The sequence below is a fragment of the Capricornis sumatraensis genome, chromosome 13, assembly GCF_032405125.1.
Source record: "Capricornis sumatraensis isolate serow.1 chromosome 13, serow.2, whole genome shotgun sequence".
Taxonomy (NCBI): Eukaryota; Metazoa; Chordata; class Mammalia; order Artiodactyla; family Bovidae; genus Capricornis; species Capricornis sumatraensis.
This window is the reverse complement of record NC_091081.1, coordinates 69,301,174-69,327,756: the sequence shown is the minus strand read 5'-3', so window position 1 is coordinate 69,327,756 and position 26,583 is coordinate 69,301,174. Positions and strand designations below refer to the sequence as shown.

At 38.2% G+C, this 26,583-nt stretch overlaps 1 protein-coding gene across 1 annotated transcript in view; it reads right to left on the bottom strand.

The window, feature by feature from the left end:
- The window catches only part of UTRN (utrophin), a 551,097-nt gene that overhangs the window by 252,693 nt on the left and 271,821 nt on the right, over nucleotides 1–26,583 (bottom strand). Inside the window, exons 49-51 of the mRNA XM_068985316.1 lie at nucleotides 26,271–26,476; nucleotides 20,950–21,104; nucleotides 525–714 (exon numbers count right to left, since the gene is read on the bottom strand). Of these exons, the coding sequence (XP_068841417.1) occupies nucleotides 525–714; nucleotides 20,950–21,104; nucleotides 26,271–26,476 (551 nt within the window). The remainder of the gene's footprint in view (nucleotides 1–524; nucleotides 715–20,949; nucleotides 21,105–26,270; nucleotides 26,477–26,583) is intronic.

The window sequence follows — 26,583 nt, the reverse complement described above, 5'->3', positions numbered from 1 at the left end:
AAGATTTTGTATTATCATATTTCATGTGGAAGAAAATTTGAACCTCAGACTGCATTTACAATTGTAGTTATCAAGCTAAAGACATAAAAGCAATACCTTCAAGCCTAATATTCTTAGTTGTAAACTAAGCCACAGGGCCTTTGCAGCTTTTATATTAAGTATTTACAATAAATGAACAAAGAAACAACTTCATATTAAAAGGAAATGCCCTGATAAATCAGGTCTCAATAAGGCTAACTGTAATAGGGCTTAAGATGACAGAGAATAGAATAGTTATGAGCTTATAAGTCTAAATGAATAATTATCACTTCCATAAAACAAGGTGTTTTTTTTTTCCTTAATGATTAACTAAGAGTATTTCATAGACCTCACTTCTGGAAACCAACTATTCACAGAGGAGTATGGATTTCATAACTGAAGAAGGTGATAGCCTCATCTGTAAACTGTAATAAATGTTGCATGTAGATGGATCAAAAGAGGATGGCAAAAATTAAAATAGAAGGCACAGTTTCCCATGCACTTGCCTGCATCTGCTGTGTGAGTTCTCTGGCCAGGACAGCGTCCTGAAGAGCATTCTCCCGCTGAGAGGCATCCGCAAGCACATTGACTGTGGTTTCTGCTTCTTGTATCCACTTTAGGAAGTTCTCCAGATCCTTGCGAGAGCTTTGCACTGTCCTTAGCTCAGCCTCCAAGGCACTCTGTCTGTCAGCAATGCTGCAAGTAACAAAATGACAGGCACATCTCCATTACTTACAGTGTGACAGGCCACAGCAAGCACACCCTCAAGAAAAATTAACACACAGCCTCCAAGCAACCTTTATTTAAGTACCTGATGTAACTAGAAGATCTGTTTCTATGTGTATCTTGAATAATCCTTAATAGTAATGTAAATTTTGAGAGGAAGGAGTGGGTGAGAGATATAAATATTAACAAAATCATATCATATCATAAAATAATCATCACATTTTACGACTCGTAATTGTACATTAAGTTAGTCCCCATACATTTTATTCTTCCCTGGTGGTAAAGAATCCACCTGCAATGCAGGAGACCTGAGTTTGATACCTGGGTTGGGAAGAGCCCCTGGAGAAGGGAAGGGCTACCCACTTCAGTATTCTGGTCCGGAGAATTCCATGGACTGTATAGTCCATGAGGTCTGAAAGAGTCGGACATGACTGAGTGACTTCCACCAACACTCAAAAGGTAATATCAATAAATATTCATACACGTGACTAAATGAATTCTAGAAAGAAGTAATATCTGAATAAATGGTTAAGATACAAATAAATAATTTAAAAGACTTACTTTATATATTTTAAACACTTCAGATCAATACAAATTGGTTCTTTAAGCTCACATAATAATATTCAGAAGACATCAGACAATCAAGTTTTTATAAAGCATTCATTAAATCTACACCAAAAATTAAAGCATATATCTTGAAGTTGCACGATTTAAGAGATACACACACCTGTAAACCCAATCTGTAAAACTTCATGTATCTCAAAGCTCCTTAAAAAGAAAACAACTTAATTTATGAATGGACACCAACAAGTTCACTCATAAGTATTTAAACTCAAGAGAACTGAATATAAATATCCACACAAAAACTTGTACACAAATCCAGCATTACTTATTTAGAAGAGTCAAATAATAGAATTGACCCAAATATCCATCAATTGAGAGAGGATGTGCTAAACAAAATGTAGTATATTCATCCACAAAATATTATTGCATCATAAAAAGGAATGATATACTGATACATGCTCAATATGGATGGACCTTGAAAGCATTCTGCCAAGTGACAAAAGCAGATACAAAAGGCCATATATTTTGTGATTTCATGTACATGAAATATTTAAGAGGACCAAATCCATAAAAGGAGAAAATATATTAGTTGTTGAGGAGGACTGGAAGGTAAAAGAAAACAGGGATTGACTTGCTAATGGTTGTGGGTTTCTTTGGGGAGTGATTAAATGTTCTGAAATTAAGAGTGTTGTGATGAAGCACAACAGGGAAAAGATACTAAAAGCCACTTGGTTGTACACTTTAAAAGGGTGAATTTCATGAACTATACCACAATTTAAAAATCAGCACATGTAATAAGATTTTATGTACATATTTTTTCCAACTGTCCATCCACTCATTCATCCATTCATCAGTATCCATCCATCTGTATATACAGACAGAGGGAGAAGGGTCTGGAACACTAACTTAACATTAAAATAGTTCCAGGTGCTGGATTCTAGTGTGGTTTACTTTCCTATTAGAACTTTTCTGCATTCTTTGAATTTACAATAAACAAGCATCTTTCTTACATATCAATAAATGCATTCATTTAAAAAATGGATGAAAAATTTAAATAGACATATCAACATAGAAGATAAATGAATAGCAAAAAAAAAAAAAATCACATGAAAAGAAGCTCAGCATCATTAATCATCAGAAAAATGTAAACTCAAACCACAATGAGCTATCACTACATAGTAGAATGGCTTTAAGAAAATGACCAAACCAACTCCTGATAACATTACAAAGTGTAATGACTGCAACTCTCACAGTTGATGGTAGGAGTATAAAATGGTACAGCCATCCTGAAAATGTTTGTCAGTTTTTAATAAGGTTAACCATGCACTTAAAGATACAAGCCAGGAATCTTATTCCCAAGAGAAATGAAAACACATGTCCGCACAAAATTTAAATGCAAATGTTCATAGCAGCATTATTCATAATGGTCTAAAGCTGATAATAACTCAAATATCATCAACCCATAAATAGATAAACTGGGGCATATGCACATAATGGAATACTACTGAGCAATAAAAATCTAAATGCTAATGAAGGATGCAACATGGGTGGAACCTCAAATGATTTTGCTAAGTAGAAGAAACCAGACATAAAAGCTACATACTGTGATCCCATTTACATAACATTCTGGAATGTCATCAGCTTCATCTCAACACTTACTTCTGAAAAATCTCCAACAGTGTTTGGCTGCCTACAGAACAAATTGGAATTGCTTTCCTGTAACTAAATAATAATCCTCCATGCTGCTGCTGCTGCTGCTAAGTCGCTTCAGTTGTGTCTGGCTCTGTGCGACCCCAGAGACGGCAGCCCATCAGGCTCCACTATTCCTGGGATTCTCCAGGCAATAACACTGGAGCAGGTTGCCATTTCCTTCTCCAATGCATGAAAGTGAAAAGTGAAAGTGAAGTCGCTCAGTCGTGTCCAACTCTTAGCGACATCATGGACTGAAGCCTACCAGGCTCCTCCGTCCACAGGATTTGCCAGGCAAGAGTGCTGGAGTGGGGTACCATTGCCTTCTCCAATAATCTATCACTAATTTACTTTTCCAACTTTACCGCGTAGTTCAGTCCAATGATTCAAATCGAAGTGGGAGGTTCCTTTTCCTCTAGAATATTTGTAATACCATGTCCACATAAAAATTGTATACTCACATAAAAATGTCCTTCTGCAGTGATGAAAGAAATCAAAGATGACATGTTCATGGATCGGAAGAATCAATATAGTGAAAATGAGTATACTACCCAAAGCAATCTATACATTCAATGCAATCCCTATCAAGCTACCAATGGTATTTTTCATAGAACTAGAACACATAATTTCACAATCTGTATGGAAATAGAAAAAACTTCAAATAGTCAAAGCAATCTTGAGAAAGAAGAATGGAACTGGAGGAATCAACCTACCTGACTTCAGACTATACTACAAAGCTACAGTCATCAAGACAGTATGGTACTGGCACAAAGACAGAGCTATAGATCAATGGAACAAAATAGAAAGCCAAGAGATAAATAAATCCATGCACATATGGACACCTTGTCTTTGACAAAGGAAGCAAGAATATACAATGGAGAAAAGATAATCTCTTTAATAAGAGGTGCTGGGAAAACTGGCCAACCACCTGTAAACGAATGAAACTAGAACACTTTCTAACACCATACACAAAAATAAACTCACAATGGATTAAAGACCTAAATGGAAGACCAGAAACTATAAAACTCCTAGAAGAAAACATAGGCAAAACACTTTCTGACATAAATCACAGCAGGATCCTCTATGACCCACCTCCCAGAATATTGGAAATAAAAGCAAAAATAAACAAATGGAAACTAATTAAACTTAAAAACTTTTGCACAAGAAAGGAAACGATATGCAAGTTGAAAAGACAGCCTTAAGAATGGGAGAAAATAATAGCAAATGAAGCAACTGACAAATAATTAATCTTAAAAATATACCAGCAGCTCATGCAGCTCAATGCCAGAAAAATAAACAGCCCAATCAAAAAATGGGCTAAACAGACATTTCTCCAAAGAAGACATACAGATGGCTAACAAACACATGAAAAGATGCTCAACATCACTCATTATCAGAAAAATGCAAATCAAAAGCACAATGAGGTACCATGTCATGCCAGTCAGAATGGCTGCTATCAAAAAGTCTACAAACAATAATTGCTGGAGAGGGTGCGGAGAAAAAGGAACCCTCTTATACTGTTGGTAGGAATGCAAACTAGTACAGCCACTATGGAGAATAGTGTGAAGATTCCTTAAAAAACTGAAAGAGAACTGCCATCTGACCCAGCAATCCCACTGCTGGGCATACACACCAAGGAAACCAGAATTGAAAGAGACACATATACCTCAATGTTCATCACAGCACTGTTTACAATAGCTAAGACATGGAAGCAACCTAGGTGTCCATCAGCAGACGAATGGATAAGAAAGCTGTGGTTTTACATATTCACAATGGAATATTACTCAACTATTAAAAAGAACACATTTGAATCAGTTCTAATGAGGTGGATGAAACTGGAGCCTATTAAACAGAGTGAAGTAAGTCAGAAAGAAAAACACCAATACAGTACACTAACGCATATATATGGAATTTAGAAAGATGGTAAAAACGACCCTATTTGCAAGACAGCAAAAGATATAAAGAACAGACTTTTGGACTCTGTGGGAGAAGGCGAGGGGGAGATAATTTGAGAGAATAGCATTGAAACATGTATATTATCATATGTGAAACAGATCACCAGTCCAAGTTTGATGCATTGAAACATTCAAAGCCAGTGCACTGGGACAACCCTGAGGGATGGGATGGGGAGGGATATGGGAAGGGGGGGTTCAGGATGGGGGACACATGTATACCCATGGCTGATTCATGTCCATGTATAGCAAAAACAAGCATAATATTGTAAAGTAATTAGCCTCCAATTAAAATAAATATACTAATTTGAAAAAAATATGTCCTTCTGACTATCTTCACCTATCAAAATCCTTCCAGTCCTTTAAGGGTTAAGGATTACTTCCTCCAAAACCTTTCAGTCTAATTAGGTTTCCTTGCCCAGAGTTCATCAAAGGTCAAAACTCCTCTTCAGAAATTTATCACATGTATCCTGAAAAAACCCTTAGACTGTGATCTTATCTCACTCTTACATTTTACTTTAACTATATCATAGAGATTTCTTGTCTTTCTCCCAGTTCCATAAACACACAATAGGCAAAAGCAGTCTTTTGCATCTCCATATTACTCAGAGTCTATTATAGCATTCTGTGTAAGTTGTTCAGTCATGTCTGACTCTTTGTGATCCCATGGACTGTAGTCCACTAGGCACCTCTGTCCATGGAATTCTCCAGGCAAGAATACTGGAGTGGGTAGCCATTTCCTTCTCCACGGCATCTTCATGACGCAGGGATCAAACACAAGTCTCCTGCATTGCAGGCATATTCTCTACCATCTGAGCTACAAGTAAGTCACTATTATAGCATTATAATAGCATGCATAAAATAATGAATATCTTTTTATAACAGGACTTCAAAATTACCTCCCAAATATCACTTTTCAAGAAGCTACAGAGTAAAGGCCTCTAGAATATTCAGTTCATAAATCCAGAAAGAAGACAATATATTAAGAAGCATAAAAACAAGAAATCCAACGCATGGAGAAGCAAACAGGTCCTCACATTAATGGTGAAAGGAGATCTCAGACAAAGGGTTATGTATTCAAATCGGATCAGATGATGCCTGTCTTCATCATACCAACTGCTCTGTTTCTTCTTTCAGTTTGGCAAAATTAACAAAGAAGACACTCCAGCAAAACAGAGTCTTGAAAAGTGGACAAACCCAGGTGTTGTTATTATGGGTACACAGGTTAAGCTTGTGAAAAGTACTGTAATTTTAACTTATGTGTCATATGTCAAATATGTTGGGGTCTGCACTCTCTTAACATTAGTATGACATTAAAATCAACTTCACATCCTAACAGAAAAAAAGGACAAAAACAAATAAACAAAAAACTCCGTGAGATCCTATGAGGAAAGCACAGAAAATCCCTAGGATAATGGCTGTGCACGAGGCTTTGCAAACTGTCTCCAGAAGAGATGTCTGCAAGAAAAATTATTAGAAGTGATAGACTGCTTAATGTGATTGACCTTGTAGGAAATTGTACTGTCAGGCCATGGAAAATGTGGGAAAAATTAGCAATAGGTGCAAAGAAAACTAAGCATATAAAAACAAGGCAATTATTAATTTCAGGTAAAATAAACAAAATTATAGTAAATGTCAGTGCTTGGCTGTTAATGATGCTTAGACAGACATAATACTGTCAACATTGAATATCTGCTTCTCTAAAAATCCAATGATAAGACGATACAGACACTATGGAAAACAATATGGTAAGTCCTCAAAAAATTAAAAATAGAATTAACATGATCAAGCAAGGAAAGGAAAAATGTTGCCCCTAGGGAGAGGGCTGTGCTGAGTAGTGAGAGAACCACTATAAGTCCCCTACACATGAACCTCAGGTTGTAAACTTTCAAAGATGCAAATGCGCATTTCCAGGTCTAGTCATGAAAGCTAGTTCACATGCCTGGCATACTTTGTATGTGTGTGCATGCATCCTCTACAAGTGGTTGTTCTTGTGTACTTTACTGCACAGTACTGTGTAGAGTATGGTAGTATGGTACCTTTATTTCAAGCCCAGAATGACTGGAAACAAGCATAAAAGCAGCAGTGATATAGCTGGGACTACTGAACTTTTCAAGGTACTGTACAGTAAAATTAAAAGTGTCTATTTTCTGTGTTTGCTTGTTTTTATGTATTATTTGTGGGAAAAGTATTATAAACCTATTACAATACAGCACTATATAGCTGATTGGGTTAGTTAGGTACCTACACAAACTTCGTTGGAATTAACAAGCAAATTGGGCTTATGAACATGCTCTCAGAATAGAACTCATTTGTTTGGAGGGAATTACTGTATTATAAATCTTTCAATTTTTAAAGAATTTTTAATCATATGCATATATTTCTTTTTAATCATTAGAAGTTATCCACCAGAATTTGCATGGTTGGTGGTGATGGTGTTTAGTCTTCCACTTAACCCTGCCCATATTTTCAATTATTAAAACATCAGCTAAAAAAAAATACTAAGAATAACCAAATAAAGGCTGCACCCAAAAAAGTATCAGAATTAAAGGAGTACACATGCACAAGTAATCAACCAGGAGCAAATGATTCTAACTTTAAGAACATTCATACAAAATTTTGTAATTATAAATTTATTAGACTATTCTTATTTTAAGAACACATAAAATTTAGTAGTTATAAAATTTAGTGAAGTCAAACACTTTCATTTTACATAATAAGTGTCCTATATTCCTAAGAATAAAGATGAACATAACATGTACATAACAGGTTATGTGGCAAACAGCTAATGTAAAATCACATCATTACAGATTAGCTCTATTAAATCCTAAGAATGCCCAGACTAGGGAAGAAGGAAGAGGACACAAACGTCTAAGAACCTCATGGGTGAAGTCAGAGAGTCTCTATGTAAGAGTCATTTATATACTTAACAAGCATGAAGGACTAGCCTAGCAGGGGAGGTGAAAAGTCTAAAATGATGCTTCAAAGGAAAAGGGAGGTAAGAGGATCATGAGCACTTGACCTTAGACAGTACTGGATCCACTGAGCTGCATTAATACCAGCAGCACACTCTGTTAACCAGCAGAACATTCTGAATTCAGAAACTAGGGCATTTAGTATCAAACTGTCAAATTATCTACTAGTCATCAGTGGGAAAAGAGATTGTCCTTTAAAAATATTCACTTTGTAGGAAATTGCTGCAAAATAACTTTTAGGCAATGGTTAAGAGACGTCTACTTTGTCGGTTACTAAAGCAAAAAGAACTGAACTGAACTGACAGCAAAAAGAATACAGGTTTTGAATCAAGGCAGATATGGCTCCACCACTGACTAGCTGTAAAAGCCAGGGCAGTGCCCACCTCCTCCCACATAATTTTCCTCATCCTTAAAGTCCACTTTAAGGCACCTAGGTTTTCCATGGTCTGAGCCTTGCTTACCTCTCCTAAGATTATTTAATCACTCCAAACCTCATGCTTTATCTACGTCCAAAAAGGAACCGACTAACCCTCAAAGTGGTCGCTATTTCACATTTAGAGCTTTATTTTTTACTTCCCTTTCTGCCTGGTTAATCTCTGCTTCCCTTACAGAACTGGGTGCAGACACCTTCCAAACCTATGGTATCTCATTCCCATAACTTCTCTTACGGTGGTTATAAGCAGGTCATTGCTGCTGTAACGACAAATCACCACAAATACAGTGGCTTAAAAGGTTTTCCCTAATTTGGTGAAATACTAGGAAATTAATTTTATTTATAGGATGCAAATGTGCACTTTAATAAATAAATGTCCTGGGAAATTTTTTAAATTCACAAATATCTGGTGTCATATTTTTTTACCATGATCATAATCAACTACTAAAAATAGTGAACATACAGAAAACTAAATTCTGTGTACAGAAGTCCAAATTATCTTCATGTTATTATAATAAAAATCACAATCACAGTATTTATATATAGTCTTATTTTTGAAACTAATGTAAGTTTATATGATATTTCTAACAGAGTACAGCTCAAAAGTATCAGTTCTCCACATCACTCATTTCATTCTTTTTTTAAAAAATCTAGAAAAGTTATACTGGACACTATAAAATACTACAAGAATCTTTTACTTATTTTCAAGGAGTTTCACATGATTTATCATAATACCATAAGGCAAAAAAAGTCACTAAAATTAGAGACTAAGGAGTATGTATGCACACTATGACATAGGCTGAGTTACTTTTACTGCCATTTGTACACTGTTCTCAGAAGGAAACCACCTAATTTTACCACCACTTCCATTTACTAGATATATGCTTTGGGGTAAACCATTCAAATCTCCAATTTTCTATTTCCATCCTTACAATAATGAGCTTGGGCTAGTTGAGTAAAGGGCCCATGTCAGAATTAGAATCTCTAGGGGTCCTTTGAAAACTACAGAGTCCACCAGAGATTATAAAACCCACTGGAAGAGTTTATCCATTCTCACTCCATCCCTAGTCTCAAATTCAGCTTCATGAAGAATCACTGCACGTAAATAAAATGTTACTGATGGCAATGGATATGTGGTGCAGACAGCAAAGAGGTCAGGAAGCACTAATGTGGAAGATTCAGTCCTAACATCACATCCAGCACTGAATTTACACTAGGCCACGATTCTCAATGCAGAGCTTCTATCTGGCACTCCTGGTTGCTACATCTCAAGAAAGATCAGAACAGAGCCGGAGGAAGTTCTGAGAAATGTAAATGAGAGGGTATAGCAGAAGGAACACTGGCAATGAATCGGAAATAGTTTTAAGTTCAGGAAATTGTGGCTACTAGACAAAGATACAGAAGTTTTTTTTTTAATCTTTCAAAATCCACAAATCATAAAGCATAAAGATAGGCTGAAAATCTAAAAGACACAAGTTTTGATGTTTAGAAGGATAATTTTAGCAGAAATAAAAAGTTTTTGTTCACACAGAAGTAACAGATTATAGAATTCTTTAGAGCAAGAAATGGTACAGAACAAAAGTATAAATAACTTCTCATAAAAGATTTAAGGAATACATGGGTGACAAATTTATAATAGTTCATATTAAAAGGAACTGAGATTTTTAAAATGCAAATGCTTATTTTTTAAAGAGAAGTCTGTTATACAAGCAACTAGCTGATATGCTACAAAATAGCTTACAGTCATTTAGCAGCATTACAACACATGGTCACCCACATAACTGACTTTTTTAAAAATGTGATTTTAAATGTTAAATAATACTTCATTTTTAATCTATAAGATATAATATTGTTTAATATGCATGTGCTTATCATTAGTCAAAAGAGTGTCTGAACATAAATAGGAAAAAATTTTTTTAAGACTTCAATGGAAAAGAATGTCTCAACAAATCTAGAGATGTGTCTTGCTAAATTCTGGTATACTAGAACGGCAACCTTTACGGTTACATGAGATTTTAAAACATTTTTCTCTTCTAGAGTGGAAAATAGTAGCATCAGTAGTTTGAGTGGCATGTAGAAAACTTGCAATGAAACAATTCCTTAAGCTTTCCAATGAGTACCTTCACAACGTAATTCGTCCTTTGGTGTATAAAATATCATTTAACTAGGAAATATATTAAAAGCACGCTTTAATGCAGTGAGGAAATGCAGTGGATTTGACTATTAATTAGTCACTGGAGACATTCCCAACCATCTATGGTATTTTGTGACTAATCTTTGTTACCTAGATATTGGGTTCTCATCAAGCATTTAAAAATTCACTCCATCGAATTTAAGGAGATTGTTCTAAGCTGCCAATGCCACATCACTTGGAAGCTTAAGAGAAGTTCCCCACTCCCACTGCATATATATTCAAGACAGAGCTATTTCCCTGTGAGGATTCAGCACTGCTGCTGCTGCTACTAAGTGGCTTCAGTCATGTCCAACTCTTCGTGACCCCATGGACTGCAACCCAACAAGCTCTTCTGTCCATGGGATTTTCCAGGGAAGAGTACTGGAGTGGGTTGCCATTGCCTTCTCCGGAGGATTCAGAATATCACATCCTATCTTCCTTTCCACTAAGTCAATTCAGTTCAGTTCAATTCAGTCACTCAGTCGTGTCTGACTCTTTGCGACCCTGTGAATCGCAGCACGCCAGGCCTCCCTGTCCATCACCAACTCCCAGAGTTCACCCAAAATCATGTCCATCAAGTCAGTGATGCCATCCAGCCATCTCATTCTCTGTCGTCCCCTTCTTCTCCTGCCCTCAATCTTTCCCAGCATCAGGGTCTTTTCCAATGAATCAACTCTTCGCATGAGGTGGCCAAAGTATTGGAATTTCAACTTCAACATCAGTCCTTCCAATGAACACCCAAGATTGAGCTCCTTTAGGATGGACTGTTGGATCTCCTTGCAGTCCAAGGGACTCTCAACAGTCTTCTCCATCATCACAGTTCAAAAGCATCAATTCTTCGGCACTCAGCTTTCTTCACAGTCAAACTCTCACATCCATATGTGACCACTGGAAAAACCACAGCCTTGAGTAGATGGACCTTTTTGGCAAAGTAATGTCTCTGCTTTTTAATATGCTGTCTAGGTTGGTCATAACTTTCCTTCCAAGGAGTAAGCATCTTTTAATTTCATGGCTGCAGTCACCATCTGCAGTGATTTTGGAGCCCAAAAATAAAGTCTGACCCTGTTTCCCCATCTATTTCTCATGAAGTGATGGGACCAGATGCCATGATCTTCGTTTTCTTAATGTTGAGCTTCAAGCCAACTTTTTTACTCTCCTCTTTCACTTTCATCAAGAGGCTTTTTACTTCCTCTTCACTTTCTGCCATAAGGGTGGTGTCATCTGCATATCTGAGGTTATTGATATTTCTCCTGGCAATCTTGATTCCAGCTTGTGCTTCTTCCAGCCCAGCGTTTCTCATGATGTACTCTGCATAGAAGTTAAATAAGCAGGGTGACAATATACAGCCTTGACGTACTCCTTTTCCTATTTGGAACCAGTCTGTTTTCCTATGTCCAGTTCTAACTGTTGCTTCCTGACCTGCATATAGGTTTCTCAAGAGGCAGGTCAGGTGGTCTGGTATTCCCATCTCTTTCAGAATTTTCCACAGTTTCTTGTGATCCACACAGTCAAAGGCTTTGGCATAGTCAATAAAGCAGAAATAGATGTTTTTCTGGAACTCTCTTGCTTTTTCGATGATCCAGTAGATGTTGGCAATTTGATCTCTGGTTCCTCTGCCTTTTCTAAAACCAGCTGGAACATCTGGAAGTTCATGGTTCATGTATTGCTGAAGCCTGGCTTGGAGAATTTTGAGCATTACTTTATTAGCGTGTGAGATGAGTGCAACTGTGCAGTAGTTTGAGCATTCTTTGTCATTGCCTTTCTTTGGGATTGGAATGAAAACTGACCTTTTCCAGGCCTGAGGCCACTGCTGAGTTTTCCAAATTTGTTCGCATATTGAGTGCAGCACTTTCACAGCACCACCTTTCAGGATTTGAAGAAGCCCAACTGGAATTCCATCACCTCCTCTAGCTTTGTTCGTAGTGATGCTTTCTTGACTTCACATTCCAGGATGTCTGGCTCTAGGTGAGTGATCACACCATCATGATTATCTGGGTCGTGAAGATCTTTTTTGTACAGTTCTTCTGTGTGTTCTTGCCACCTCTTCTTAATATCTTCTGCTTCTGTTAGGTCCATACCATTTCTGTCCTTTATTTTGCTCATCTTTGCATGAAATGTTCCCTTGGTATCTCTAATTTTCTTGAAGCGATCTCTAGTCCTTCCCGTTCTTTTGTTTTCCTCTATTTCTTTGCATTGATCGCTGAGGAAGGCTTTCTTATCTCTCCTTGCTATTCTTTGGAACTCTGCTTTCAGATGCTTATAGCTTTCCTTTTCTCCTTTGCTTTTCGCTTCTCTTCTTCTCACAGCTATTTGTAAGGCCTCCTCAGACAGCCATTTTGTTTTGCATTTCTTTTCCATGGGGATGGTCTTGATCCCTGTCTCCTGTACAATGTCACGAACCTCAGTCCATAGTTCATCAGGCACTCTGTCTATCAGATCTAGGCCCTTAAATCTATTTCTCACTTCCACTGTATAATCATAAGGAATTTGATTTAGGTCATACCTGAATGGTCTAGTGGTTTTCCCCACTTTCTTCAATTTAAGTCTGAATTTGGCAATAAGGAGTTCATGATCTGAGCCACGGTCAGCTCCCGGTCTTGTTATTGCTGACTGTATAGAGCTTCTCCATCTTTGGCTGCTAATAATTTAATTTCACTAAGTCACTACAAATATTTGATCTTCATTAGCCAACCAATACTGAAACACACCCCAACACTACTCCACACCTTCCCCAATCTACCTTCAAAACCCTTCTTCCATTAAACCTGAGAGCTATCCTACCACTGGCAGACTCCTCAGATCAATCCCTTCATCTTGTCAAGTGAAATTGGTTTCCGTAAGGCCATGAATTTATCTGTGAACTTTTTTAAAGCTTCTTCTCTTTCCTCTTGGACCTTATAGCCTGGGGTGAGGGTCTGCCTCCTTAGCACGGTTACTTTCCAAGCCATTGTTCTCCCATCTTCCAAACAAAATCCCACTCCTTCAAAGCAGAAGACATTCTCCACTGTGTTCATGTGCTAACCTCCAGGTCCATGGAAATGGCACATAGACACTGCTCGCTGCCTCAACAATGAAGTAGAGTCTGAAATCAAACTCAAGATCTGCTTAACAAGCCAGGCTCCAGTGAGGGACTTCACCCGGCAGGGAAAGGGACATGATAGACACCATTATGGACTAGACGTGTCCAAGTCTCCACTCCCTTACAAATACCTTCCTCTCCCCTACTCCCTCTCTGTCTGTGTTTCATCTGCATTCTTCTGACTTATCTCCAAGTAGATGCACGTTGATAAAGAGCACTACAACAGGACCACCTTCCCTTTACATGTATTAGAGATCACAAATAGGGACCCAGCACTGCCCAGCACTGAAGTTCCCCTAGGAAGCTATCTGTCCCATCCACCTAGACTCTGATTTTACAAACGATCCTCTTTCTTCAAACTTCTGGCAGTCCCACCTCCAACCTCACTAAGAGGATGCCTCATGGATCATAAAGAAAGCAGACGTCATTGCACTGAGAATCTTTCTACTTCCCACCTCTAAAGCTCCAGGCCACGGGCATCTGCATTCATTTTCTCACTGCCTTTCTGTCATAATGGAAAAAGCATCCCAGCTCTTACCAAACTCAATTCTATAGATCCCGCCTTCTTATCAACAGAAGGACCTCTTTCCTCTTCCTTTCTCTCCTCAGTCTTGAATCATAACTCTACTAGACCAACCCCATGAGCACATTCACAGGCTTAATTTTTCTCCATTTTAAAGAAAAGTTATTCACTTCTCTCTACCCTTCATTGCCTTCCAGGTACTACCTAATCTCTCTGTCCCTCTTAACAAACTTTGCTATAGATGGTCCCAGAAATTGTTTCTACTTCCTCAACTTCACCTAACTCTCTAGCTTCTACTCCATCACTCTTTAAAATTGTTCTTTTCAAACTAACAAGAATCTCCAAGATGTGGAATTCCAGGAATAGTGTTACATCATCTTTTCAGATTTCTCAGTTTAATGAAACACAGTGAATCATTCCTTGCTAGAAACATTTTCTTCTCTCCATTCTTTCATTAAATATTCTTTTTGCTACACTGCTGGGCTTCCCTGGTGGCTCAGACAGTAAAGAATCCACCTGTAATGAGGGAGACCTGGTTTTGATCCCTGGGATGGAAGATCCCCTGGAGAGGCCATTCTAGTATCCTTGCCTGGAGAATCCCCATGCATAAAGGAGCCTGGCAGGCTATAGTCCATGGGTTCACAAAGAGTCAGACATGACTGAGCAACTGAACTGAACTGAACTGAGGGCTTTGAGAGACAATTAGGTCATGAGGGCAGAGCCACCATGAATGAGATTAATGGTCTTATAAAAGAAGCCTGAGAGAGCACTCTTCTCCCTTCTGCCACATGGGGGAACAGGAAGTCTGTCCAAAGGAGGTCCCCCACCCAACCATGCTGGCACCCTGATCTCAGACTTCCATTTCTGTAGTTTATAAGCCACCCAATCCGTGGTGTTTGTTATAGCAGCTGAACAGACAAGGACTCCAACCAAGAAAGTTGCATTTTCTAAAAGTTCCATCTGTTAATAAACATTAGAAAATCTATACTGTACTCAGTAAATCAGATCACCAACTAATTGAAGCAGAGACTATTCAAAATGACTATAGACAAACAACTGATGATGACTCAGCCTTCCGCTCATTTAACCACAGACAGTACTGTCAAACAGACTGAAGGTCAATGGATTTACAAGGAAGACACAGTATGACAGAGCAGATGATAATAATTTGGGGTAATCTTTTGTTGAGCATGTACCATGTACAAGGAACTTTTATACATAATTTTTGATCTTCACAATAGTCTCACTCATTAGATATTATATTCTGTACAAGAAGGGGCTTCCTTGGTGGCTTGGTGGTAAAGAATCTACCTGCCAATGCAGAAGATGCAGGTTTCATATCTGAGTTGGGAAGAGTCCCTGGAGGAGGAACCCACTCCAGTATTCTTGCCTGGAAAATCCCATGGACAGAGGAGGCTGGTGGGCTACAGTCCATGGGATCACAAAGAGTCAGATATAATAACTTAGTGACTAAAACAACAAACAAGAAGAAGAAGCAAGGTACTGAAACTCAGTGAATTGAAATAACTTGGTCAAAGTTCACACAAATAAGTGAATAAAGTACAGATGTCAATCAAAGACTATTAGATACCAAAGCCAGTGTGCTTTTGGTCCTGCCTATACAAACCAAGAAATGCATTAACATAGGCAGCAAAAGCTGGCTTCCAGGGAATGAGGACAAAGAAGAAAATATCCACTAATTAATGATCTATAGGATCATTTATTCTTTATAACATAAAGTTATATTGTCTCATTTCCCTCACAATATTTCAGGATAAATAACTGTGTGCACATGTATATGTGCACTCCAGGGTTAAAATAACATTTCAGATCCAACTGAGGCATCTACACTCTGAAAGTTACTATTAGTAAATTTCAACTATCATTATCTCAATGTGTGCTACAGAATTTATTAATGGGCATTATGCAATGTAAGGAAAAAAAATTCACTGGTGAAAAGAATGGTAATCAAGATATGTCCTAGGCTTCTCAGATGGCCCTAAGTGGTAAAGAATCCATCTGCCAATGCAGGAGACACGGGTCAGATCCCTAAGTAGAAAAGATCCCCCTGGAGTAGGAAGTGGCAACCCACTCCAGTATTCTTGCCTGAGAAATTCCATGGGCAGAGGAGCCCGGCAGGCTACAGTCCATGGGGTCGCAAAGAGTTGGACACAACTAAGCACAAGGTATTTCAATTAGTTTAAAATGTTAGACACAGACCTGTTGGTTAGAGAATCCAAAATATCAAGAGCCAGTTATGTTTAAGAACTAAGAATCTTTTTGTACATTAGGAAACCATTATGAATGTACCTAAATGGCATATTAACCCCAACTACAGACTGAAGTAGCAAACACATTAATATTTCTGCAGCCAGGAACAAAGTTATTTGCACTAAGCAGGATAAATAAAGACTATAATAAATAGCCTCATGTCAATTCAAAGCATTCGGTTATCAGAGCCTATTGGATTTTGGTATGACAGATAAGGGACTGTGGACCTATAACTGTGAATGGCCAAATTACTTAGTCAAACTGCAATTCAGACAAAACATTTCCTTTGAAAGCTGATATTAAACTTCACACATTATGCCACAATAACAGTGTTCCATGGCAATCTAATAACCCTTCACCCTCCAGAATCTGGCTGACAATGATGTACATTCAGAATGTGGCTGGACAATAAGGGAAAAACCACAGTATACGGCAGTTCCATGGCCACTACAACAGGCACAATGGCCACGTTCCAGAAGAGAGTTACATTTATTCATAGCAGATGCTCCCATATCTTTAATCAGATCAGGTTTCTAAACTCAACACAGATAAGAACCAGTAACTGGAATGCCAAAGATCCAAGAGATGGGTACACAGAGCCGTCATCAGCAACAGCTAAAGTTCTGATAACAAAGAAGAAAAATAAAACTACTTTAAAGGAAGGGAAGAGCCTGACAGCATAGGCAAAAAGATTTGGATTCCAATCTCAGCTCTGTCCATATGAGCTGTGTGATCTTAGGTCTTGCCTAACTTCTCTCTGCTTCAGTTTATTCATTGACAAGATTGATGAAAATTCTGCCTATCTCTTATAGTTGTTGTGAGGATAAAATAATACAAGGGAAGAGCTTAGCACAGAGCCCAACCGTGAGGAGATGCCCAATAAAATTTATACACCAAAAACAAAGCATAGAATCTCACAAGGCATAGCAACCTGAATAAATTTGCCACCAATTCTTCAGAACATGGAGAGCACTGTCACAATTCAGTTTAGAAAAATGTCATCTTGGCTCTGCTCTGTGCCTTTAAACATGTCATTTACCTTCTCTGAGCCTAAGAGCATTACAGCAAACCAAGTATTCTCAATGGAAGAGATAAATGGCTTTTTGGAGGAGTGAGGTGGTAGAGGGAGTGAGAAAAATTGACTCTTTTTAGGAAGAAATCATATAACTATAAAGTACCAAGACAGATCACAGTATTACAATATCTTGGGAGCAGGAAACTGAAAATGTTCTTTAAGGGGGATGATAATGTCAAAAAGGTTAAGAAACACCAGTTTAAGTGAACTATAAGGTCATGTACAGCTCTTAAAGTTCCTTAATTCTATCTTCGTAACAATAATGCCAAGAATTCAAAAAATGTTTAATATAGGTTCACATACTATACTTAAGAAGGCAAGGAAAGATTTCTGTATTCTAGAAATATCTCCAATTAAACAGTTAAAAATTATAAATATCATTCTGTTTAAAAGAGAAAATCCTAGCAATAGAGCTATTATTCATGCTGGGATTCTGTGAGCCACAATTTGTTGTATTTTCTCTGCTTTATAGATAATAATATATCTAAATCGTATCTAAATATTAACATGTTTATTTATTTCCTCCTGAAATGCAGAAAGAAAATAAGGAGAATGACTTGTTAACTACTATGAAACTGGAACACTGTGGCCGTTTCAGCTTTGATAAATGAAAGATCACCTTGGAATATAATTCATTTTTAATTGCCTCTTCCATCTAATCTAACTACTGCTGTAGGCTGTCTTAAAATATTTACAAAGTAAAAGCAAAAAAAAAGAACTGGAGTTGCTAAATAAAGCAGGCCACACATTCCAAAGTGATCAATATTTTTGGTATTGTTTACAATATAAACAAAGTCATAATTCTTACAGATGGAATATTTAGAAACACAGGCAAAGTATGCTTAAGGATGATCTCTCTCAGTGTTACGTCTGGGGTTTCTAACTGAGATACAATTGACATATGTGACTGTATTAGCTTACCATGATCTGATACATGTGTATATTGCAAAATGATTTGCACAGCAGGTTTAGTTAACATCCATGACCACACATGGTTTCAGATTTTTTTTGTGATGGGAACTTTTAAGATTTAGTAACTTTCAAATACACAATACAGTATTGTTAACCATAATTACCATGCTTTACATTACATCCCCAGAATGTAAGTTTGTACTTTAAAGATGCTTTTAACTCCCCTTCTTTCCCGCCTTAGTTTTAGAATCCCTCAGTCAGTTCAGTTCAGTCGCATAGTCATGTCTGACTCTTTGTAACTCCATGAATCGCAGCACGTCAGGCCTCCCTGTCCATTACTAACTCCTGGAGTTCACTCAGACTCACATCCATCAAGTCAGTGATGCCATCCAGTCATCTCATCCTCTGTCATCCCTTTTTCCTCCTGCCTCCAATCCCTCACAGTATCAGAGTCTTTTCCAATGAGTTAACTCTTCTCATGAGGTGCCCAAAGTACTGGTTTCAGCCTTAGCATCATTCCTTCCAAAGAAATCCCAGGGCTGATCTCCTTCAGAATGGACTGGTTGGATCTCCTTGCAGTCCAAGGGACTCTCAAGAGTCTTCTCCAACACCACAGTTCAAAAGCATCAGTTCTTTGGTGCTCAACCTTCCTCATAGTCCAACTCTCACATCCATACATGACCACAGGAAAAACCATAGCCTTGACTAGACGGACCTTTGTTGGCAAAGTAATGTCTCTGCTTTTGAATATGCTATTTAGGTTGATCATAACTTTTCTTCCAAGGAGTAAGCGTCTTTTAATTTCATGGCTGCAGTCACCATCTGCAGTGATTTTGGAGCCCAAAAAAACGAAGTCTGACACTGTTTCCCCATCTATTTGCCATGAAGTGATGGGACCAGATGCCATGATCTTCATTTTCTGAATGTTAAGCTTTAAGCCAACTTTTTCACTCTCCTCTTTCACTTTCATCAAGAGGCTTTTTAGTTCCTCTTCACTTTCTGCCATAAGGGTGGTGTCATCTGCATATCTGAGGTTATTGATATTTCTCCCGGCAATCTTGATTCCAGCTTGTGCTTCTTCCAGCCCAGCGTTTCTCATGATGTACTCTGCATAGAAGTTAAATAAGCAGGGTAACAATATACAGCCTTGACATACTCCTTTTCCTATTTGGAACCAGTCTGTTTTCCTATGTCCAGTTCTAACTGTTGCTTCCTGACCTGCATATAGGTTTCTCAAGAGGCAGGTCAAGTGGTCTGGTATTCCCATCTCTTTCAGAATTTTCCAGAGTTTATTGTGATCCACATAGTCAAAGGCTTTGGCATAGTCAATAAAGCAGAAATAGATGTTTTTCTGGAACTCTCTTGCTTTTTCGATGATCCATCGGATGTTGGCAATTTGATCTCTGGTTCCTCTGCCTTATCTAAAACCAGCTTGAACATCTGGAAGTTCACAGTTCACGTAGTCACAACTAAAGAAAAGCAGATGTTCTAAAATGCTAGAAAGATCAATATTACAACTATATTCTGCTTTAACCACTTCAGAGTTTTGTATTTCCAACACTTGTTTTTATTTTCTCCAGAATCCAAGGGAGACAGAGCAACATATTTATGTTCATGAACTGCCTCATAATTTTCTTTGAGTTTCCCAATATTTACAATATAGATTCTAACTAAAAATGACATTTTAAAAATGTATAAAATACATCCAGATCAAACTGTTACAAACATTTGGCTATAATTCATTACCTGTAATATGTATAATAAAGTGTTCCATTTTATTCACTGCAAAATATATGTGGTTTTGTCATCAAATTAGCTTTCAGGCATTTGCATCTGAATATGTAAGATGCGTGTGAAGCCATAATTTCATTTAGACACAGGTATTCCCAGTACTATGCAGGAAGTACACACTTTCTTTTACTGAAGATGAATGTAAATATGCAGCCTTAAAGAGATGCTAACCACTGTTAACACTGCCTCAAATTCTAGATGTTCAAGTGACATAAAAATTTCTCTTATAAACACATGCTATTTTAGACTGTTCCAAACATACTGACAAGACAGAGTAATGGAAAGAAAAGATAATAAATGAGTTGAAGCCCAATATACACTTAGTACATTTCAGGAGTCTAGTATGGATCCATGTGTTCTCAGCCTCAAATGAGAATAACCTGGTCACATAGCACATGTTTCCCTATTAGGGATAATGTTACCCTGAGGTGCCATAATACCAAAGTGTTCCTTACCATCAGAGTACCACCAAATGTATTCTAGTCAATGCTGAGAAGCATAAGAAAAATAGACCTCACAAAATGATCACTGTCAAGGTTTAGATTTAATCAAGGAAGAACTTCATTGCAGAAATTCAATTAGTTAACGTATCACACTATATTAAGTGTGACAATACTAACTCGACATAGCATAATATTTAAAAAAAAATAATAATAAAATATGCACCTAGTAGGGACATCTTCTACATGCTTCCATGAGAAAGCCAAAGCAATCAAATTCTCAACTTGACAATATACATACATACACCTGTCAAAGCTTCAGCAATACCTTTGCTTTAGATTGATCCATGCTGTTTTTAGGTATTCTGTGGTTTCTTTCACATTTCTTGTGTCATCACTGCCATATTCTTCCAGCAGTTTCTGCAGGACATTATCGAACGCCATTACAACACCATCTCCAGCAGCCAGTTCTTGAAGCAGCATCTAAGGTGTAATTTCAGATGTAATCATTAAGACTGGATCACTCAGTTACAAATATGACCAAAACACTTGGTCCTTTCAATAAGTTTTAATATGTTTCAGACACAGATATCAAAAGAAAGGAACACATTATAAGACAAACTCTTGCATGTAAGCTCAAAAAAAATAATTCTGGAAGTGAAAAGTGATCAAGTACATAGCAAGTACATAGCAGATGGTGTTAAAAGATTACTATCTTTTCCTCTTTGATATATTTTAATTCCTCAAACCATTTGCCTTGTTCATTACAAATGCTATGCATCTGATCGTAAGAGGAATATGCATCTCATAGGAATGAATTTACTAGAGTTAGTTCCTCTATATGCACTTGGAGATACAGAAAGGTCGACAGTATGGAAATCTTCTTGCCCCTGGATCACTATGCCTGCTTACAAAGTTAACTCTTGGGTGGATCCAGTAGTGAAGCAAGGGTTACTGAGAGTGCCTGAATAAATTATATTGATGCTGTGTGTCCATAGACATTAGCTTTATGATACATTTTTTTTCCCCTGAGAGTCCCTGCATCAAGATGCTGCTGCTGCTGCTGCTGCTGCTGCTGCTGCTGCTGCGTTGCTTCAGTCGTGTCTGACTCTGTATGACCCCACAGACGGCAGTCCACCAGGCTCCCTGGTCCCCGGGATCCGCCAGGCAAGCATAGTGGAGTGGGTTGCCATTTCCTTCTCCAATGCATGAAAGTGAAAAGTAAAAGTGAAGTCCCTCAGTTATGTCCGGCTCCTATTAACCCCATGGACTGCACCCCACCAGGCTCCTCTGTCCATGGCATTTGCCAAGCAAGCATACGGGAGTGGGTTGTCATTGTCTTCTCTGCCTGCATCAAGATACTCCCCATGAAACCTAAATGACAAATGAATGTTCCCATAATTTTTGTAGCAACTAGCAGAAAAATCCACCCTAGAGTACCAGAAGAACAGAACCATGCTGCTAATTCAGTTCAGTCACTCACTCATGTCTGACTCTTTGTAACCTCATGAACTACAGCATGCGAGGCTTCCCTATCCATCACCAACTCCCAGAGCTTGCTCAAACTCATGTCCATAGCATCAGTGATGCAATCCAACCATTTCATTCTCTGTCGTCCCTTTCTCTTCCTGCCTTCAATCTTTCCCAGCATCAGGGTCTTTTCCAAGGAGTCAGTTTTTCGCATCAGGTGGCCAAAGTATTGGAGTTTCAGCTTCAGCATCAGTCCTTCCAATGAACAGTCAGGACTGATTTCCCTTACAATTGATTGGTATGAGTTCCTTGCAATTCAAGGGACTCTCAAGGATCTTCTCCAACAGCACAGTTCAAAAGCATCAATTCTTAGGTACTCAGCTTTCTTTATGGTCCAACTCTCACACCCATACATGACTACTGGAAAAACCATAGCTTTGACTAGATGGACCGTTGTTGACAAAGTAATGTCTCTGCTTTTTAATATGCTGTCTAGGTTGGTCATAGCTTTTCTCCCAAAGAGAAAGCATCTTTTAATTTCATGGCTGCAGTCACTGTCAGCAGTGATTTTGGAGCCCAAGAAAATAAAATCTCTCACTGTTTCCATTGTTTTCCATCTATTTGCAATGAAGTGATGGGACCAGACACCATGATCTTCATTTTTTGAATGCTGAGTTTTAAGACAGCTTTTTCACTCTCTTCTTTCACTTTCATCAAGAGGCTCTTTAGCTCTTCTTTGCTTTATGCCATAAGGTTGGTGTCATCTGCATATCTGAGGTTATTGATATCTCTCCCAGCAATCTTGATTCCAGCTTGTGCTTTGTCCAGCCCAGCATTTCACATGATGTACTCTGTAAATGAGTTAAATAAGCAGGATGACAATACTCAGCCTCGAGGTACTCCTTTCCTGATTTGGAACCAGTCTGTTGCTTCATCTCCAATTCTAACTGTTGCTTCAGGAGGCAGGTAAAGGGTCTGGTATTCCCATCTCTTTCAGAATTTTCCACAGTTCAATGTGATCCACATAGTCAAAGGCTTTGGCATAGTCAATAAAGCAGAAATAGATGTTTTTCTGGAACTCTCTTGCTTTTTCGATGATCCAAGTAGATGCTGGCAATTTGATCTCTGATTCCTCTGCCTTTTCTATATCCAACTTGAACATGTGGAAGTTCACAGTTAAAATACTGTTGAAGCCTGGCTTGGAGAATTTTGAGCATTACTTTGCTAGCGTGAGATGAGTACAATTGTGCAGTAGTTTGTGCATTCTTTGGCACTGCCTTTCTTTGGGATTGGGATGAAAACTGACCTTTTCTAGTCCTGTGGCCACTGCTGAGATTTCCAAATTTGTTCGCATATTGAGTGCAGCACTTTCACACCATCATCTTTGAGGATTTGAAACAGCTCAACTGGAATTCCATCACCTCCACTAGTTTTTGTTTGTAGTGATGCTTCCTAAGGACCACTTGACTTCACATTTCAGGATGTCTGGCTCTAGGTGAGTGATCACACCATCATGATTATCTGGGTCATGAAGATCTTTTTTGTATAGTTCTTATGTGTATTCTTGCCACCTCTTCTTAATATCTTCTGCTTCTGTTAGGTCCATACCATTTCTGTCCTTTATTTTGCTCATCTTTTCATGAAATGTTCCCTTGGTATCTCTAATTTTCTTGAAGAGATCTCTAGTCTTTCCTATTCTATTGTTTTCCTCTATTTCTTTGCATTGTTCACTGAGGAAGGCTTTCTTATCTCTCCTTGCTATTCTTTGGAACTCTGCATTCAGATGGATATATCTTTCCTTTTCTCATTTGCCTTTCGCTTCATTTCTTTTCTCAGCTATTTGTAAGACCTCCTCAGACAACCGTTTTGCCTTTTTGCATTTCTTTTTCTTAGGGATGGTCTTGATCATTGCCTCCTGTACAATGTCACCAACCTCTGTCCATAGTTCTTCAGGCACTCTGTCAATCAGATCTAATCTGTCACTTTCACTGTTTAATCTTAAGGGATTTGATTTAGGTCATATCTGAATGGTCTAGTGGTTTTCCCTACTTTCTTCAATTTAAGTCTGAATTTGGCAATAAGGAGTTCATGATCTGATCCATAGTCAGCTCCCAGTCTTATTTTTCTGACGTACAGAGCTTCTCCATCTTTGGCTGCAAAGAATATAATCAATCTGATTCAGGTGTCAACCATCTGGTGATGGCCATGTGTAGAGTCGTCTCTTGTGTTGTTGGAAAAGGTGTTTGCCATGACCAGTGAGTTCTCTTGCAAAACTCTGTAAGCCTTTGCCCTGCTTTGTTTTGTACTCCAAGGCCAAACTTGCCTGTTACTCCAAGTATCTCTTTGACTTCCTACTTTTGCATTCCAGTCCCCTGTGATGAAAAGGACATCTTTTTTGTATGTTAATTCTAGAAGTTCTTGTAGGTCTTCATAGAACTGTTCAAATTCACTACTTCAGCAATACTGGTTGGTGCACAGACTTGGATTACTGTGATATTGCATTGTTTGCCTTGGAAACGAACAGAGATCATTACGTCATTTTCGAGATTGCACCCAAGCACTGCATTTCAGACTCTTGTTGACTATGATGGCTACTCCATTTCTTCTAAGGGATTCTTGCCCAAAGTAGTAGATATGATTATCATCTGAATGAAGTTCACCCATTCCAGTCCACTTTAGTTCACTGATTCCTAAAATGTCAATGTTCACTGTTGCTATCTCCTTTTTCACGACTTCCAATTTACCTTGATTCATGGACCTGACATTTTAGGTTCCTATGCAATACTGTTCTTTACAGCACTTTTCTTTACTTCCATCACCAGACACATGAATAATTGGGCACTGTTTTCACTCTGGCTCCATCAGTTCATTCTTTCTGGAGTTGTTTCTCCACTCTTCTCCAGTAGCACATTGGGCACCTACCAAACTGGGGAGTTCATCTTTCAGTGTCATATCTTTTTCCTTTTTCATGCTAATGCTGTTAATTAGAAAAGAATATTCTGAATAGAATGACTGAAACATTGATATCGCTTTCAATTGTATTCCTCTGGTTAAGAGTCGAAGGGCTTTGCTGATTATTATTTTTTGAGTCATTTGGTTAAAACAAATCAGCAGATAGCATAGAGAATGATAGTGATAGCATAGCAGATAGCATAGAGACAGACAGAGAATGATCCAGAAAGGCAGGATACTGGCCACTTGATTTTTAAATAGCAATCATGGAAAGTCTACAGGTCTGAAGAATAAAAACATGCTGTCCTGTTTCAGATTTTGCTCCCCATATATTCTATATTATATCCTTCACAAGCATACACCTTCATCTCGGCTATCTGAAGGGCAAATCAACGTTACACCAAAATATAACCTAACAACCATAACCTCCAATTCAAGAATATTCTTTATGACTGTAGAGAGATTTAAAGTAGCACTTTGAAGTACCATAAGTATTCAATATCATTAACTCTATAGTCAAACTAATCATAAAAAGGTACTTGCTCTGATGATATTGATAAAACAGTTTGGTTATAAAGTATTAAAAGAAACTAAACTTAATACTTGATTTGTTCACTACATGTCCGCTAAGTCTCTTCAGTCATGTCTGACTCTTTGTGACTCTCTGGACTGCAGCCTGCCGGGCTCTTCCATCCTTGGGATTCCCCAAGCATGAACACTGGAGTGGGCTGCCATGCCCTCCTCCAGGGGATCTTCCTGATCCAGGGATCAAAACCACATCTCTTAAGTCTCCTGCATTGGAAGGAGGGTTCTTTACCACTAGTGTCACCAGGGAAGCCCTTGTTCACTACATTAGCCCTCATGAAAATTTTGGGAGATTTCAAAAATAAAAATGACCTTCAACATAATTACAGAAGGGAGTAAAAGGAGGATTCCTGGGATTCTGAAGGTGCTTTTTTTCTAGATGCTGGTTCATGGGTGTGTTCCATCTGCAAAGAATCAGTGAGCTGTAATTCTGGGATACAAGTACATTTCTACTCGTTATTACTCTAGAAATTTTTCAAAAAAACCTTCCTGGTCAAATTCTTTATATAAATTTCAATGTACATTCTAAGCCCTTGGGAAAACTTTATGCCAAGGGTCCTAAAAATTCTGGTTAACAATAGACTAAAAAAGCATATCCCACAAATTGGTAATGCCAGAAAGTAACTAATGAGCCTTACTTACTTGATTATCAGAAATCTGTTTGACAAGGGGATCCCTTCGAGCCTGTTGCAGAATGTAGAGGCGAGCCTCATACTTTCTCATGAGCTCCTCCGTCTCCTCCCTGTGGTCATCCCACTGGAGACTGTCAACAATCATGTCCTCCAGCTGCTGCCGTCTTAACTCCACACCGTGCTGGGTGTTATCCCACTGGTTCCTGACCTTTTCCACTGGAGGAGGCATTACATTTAAAAAAAAAAAAAATCCCAGAAAGCAGTCATTAGGAAAAGGAAAAAATACATGACACCAAATTCGTCATAAATAAGGTCACATATGG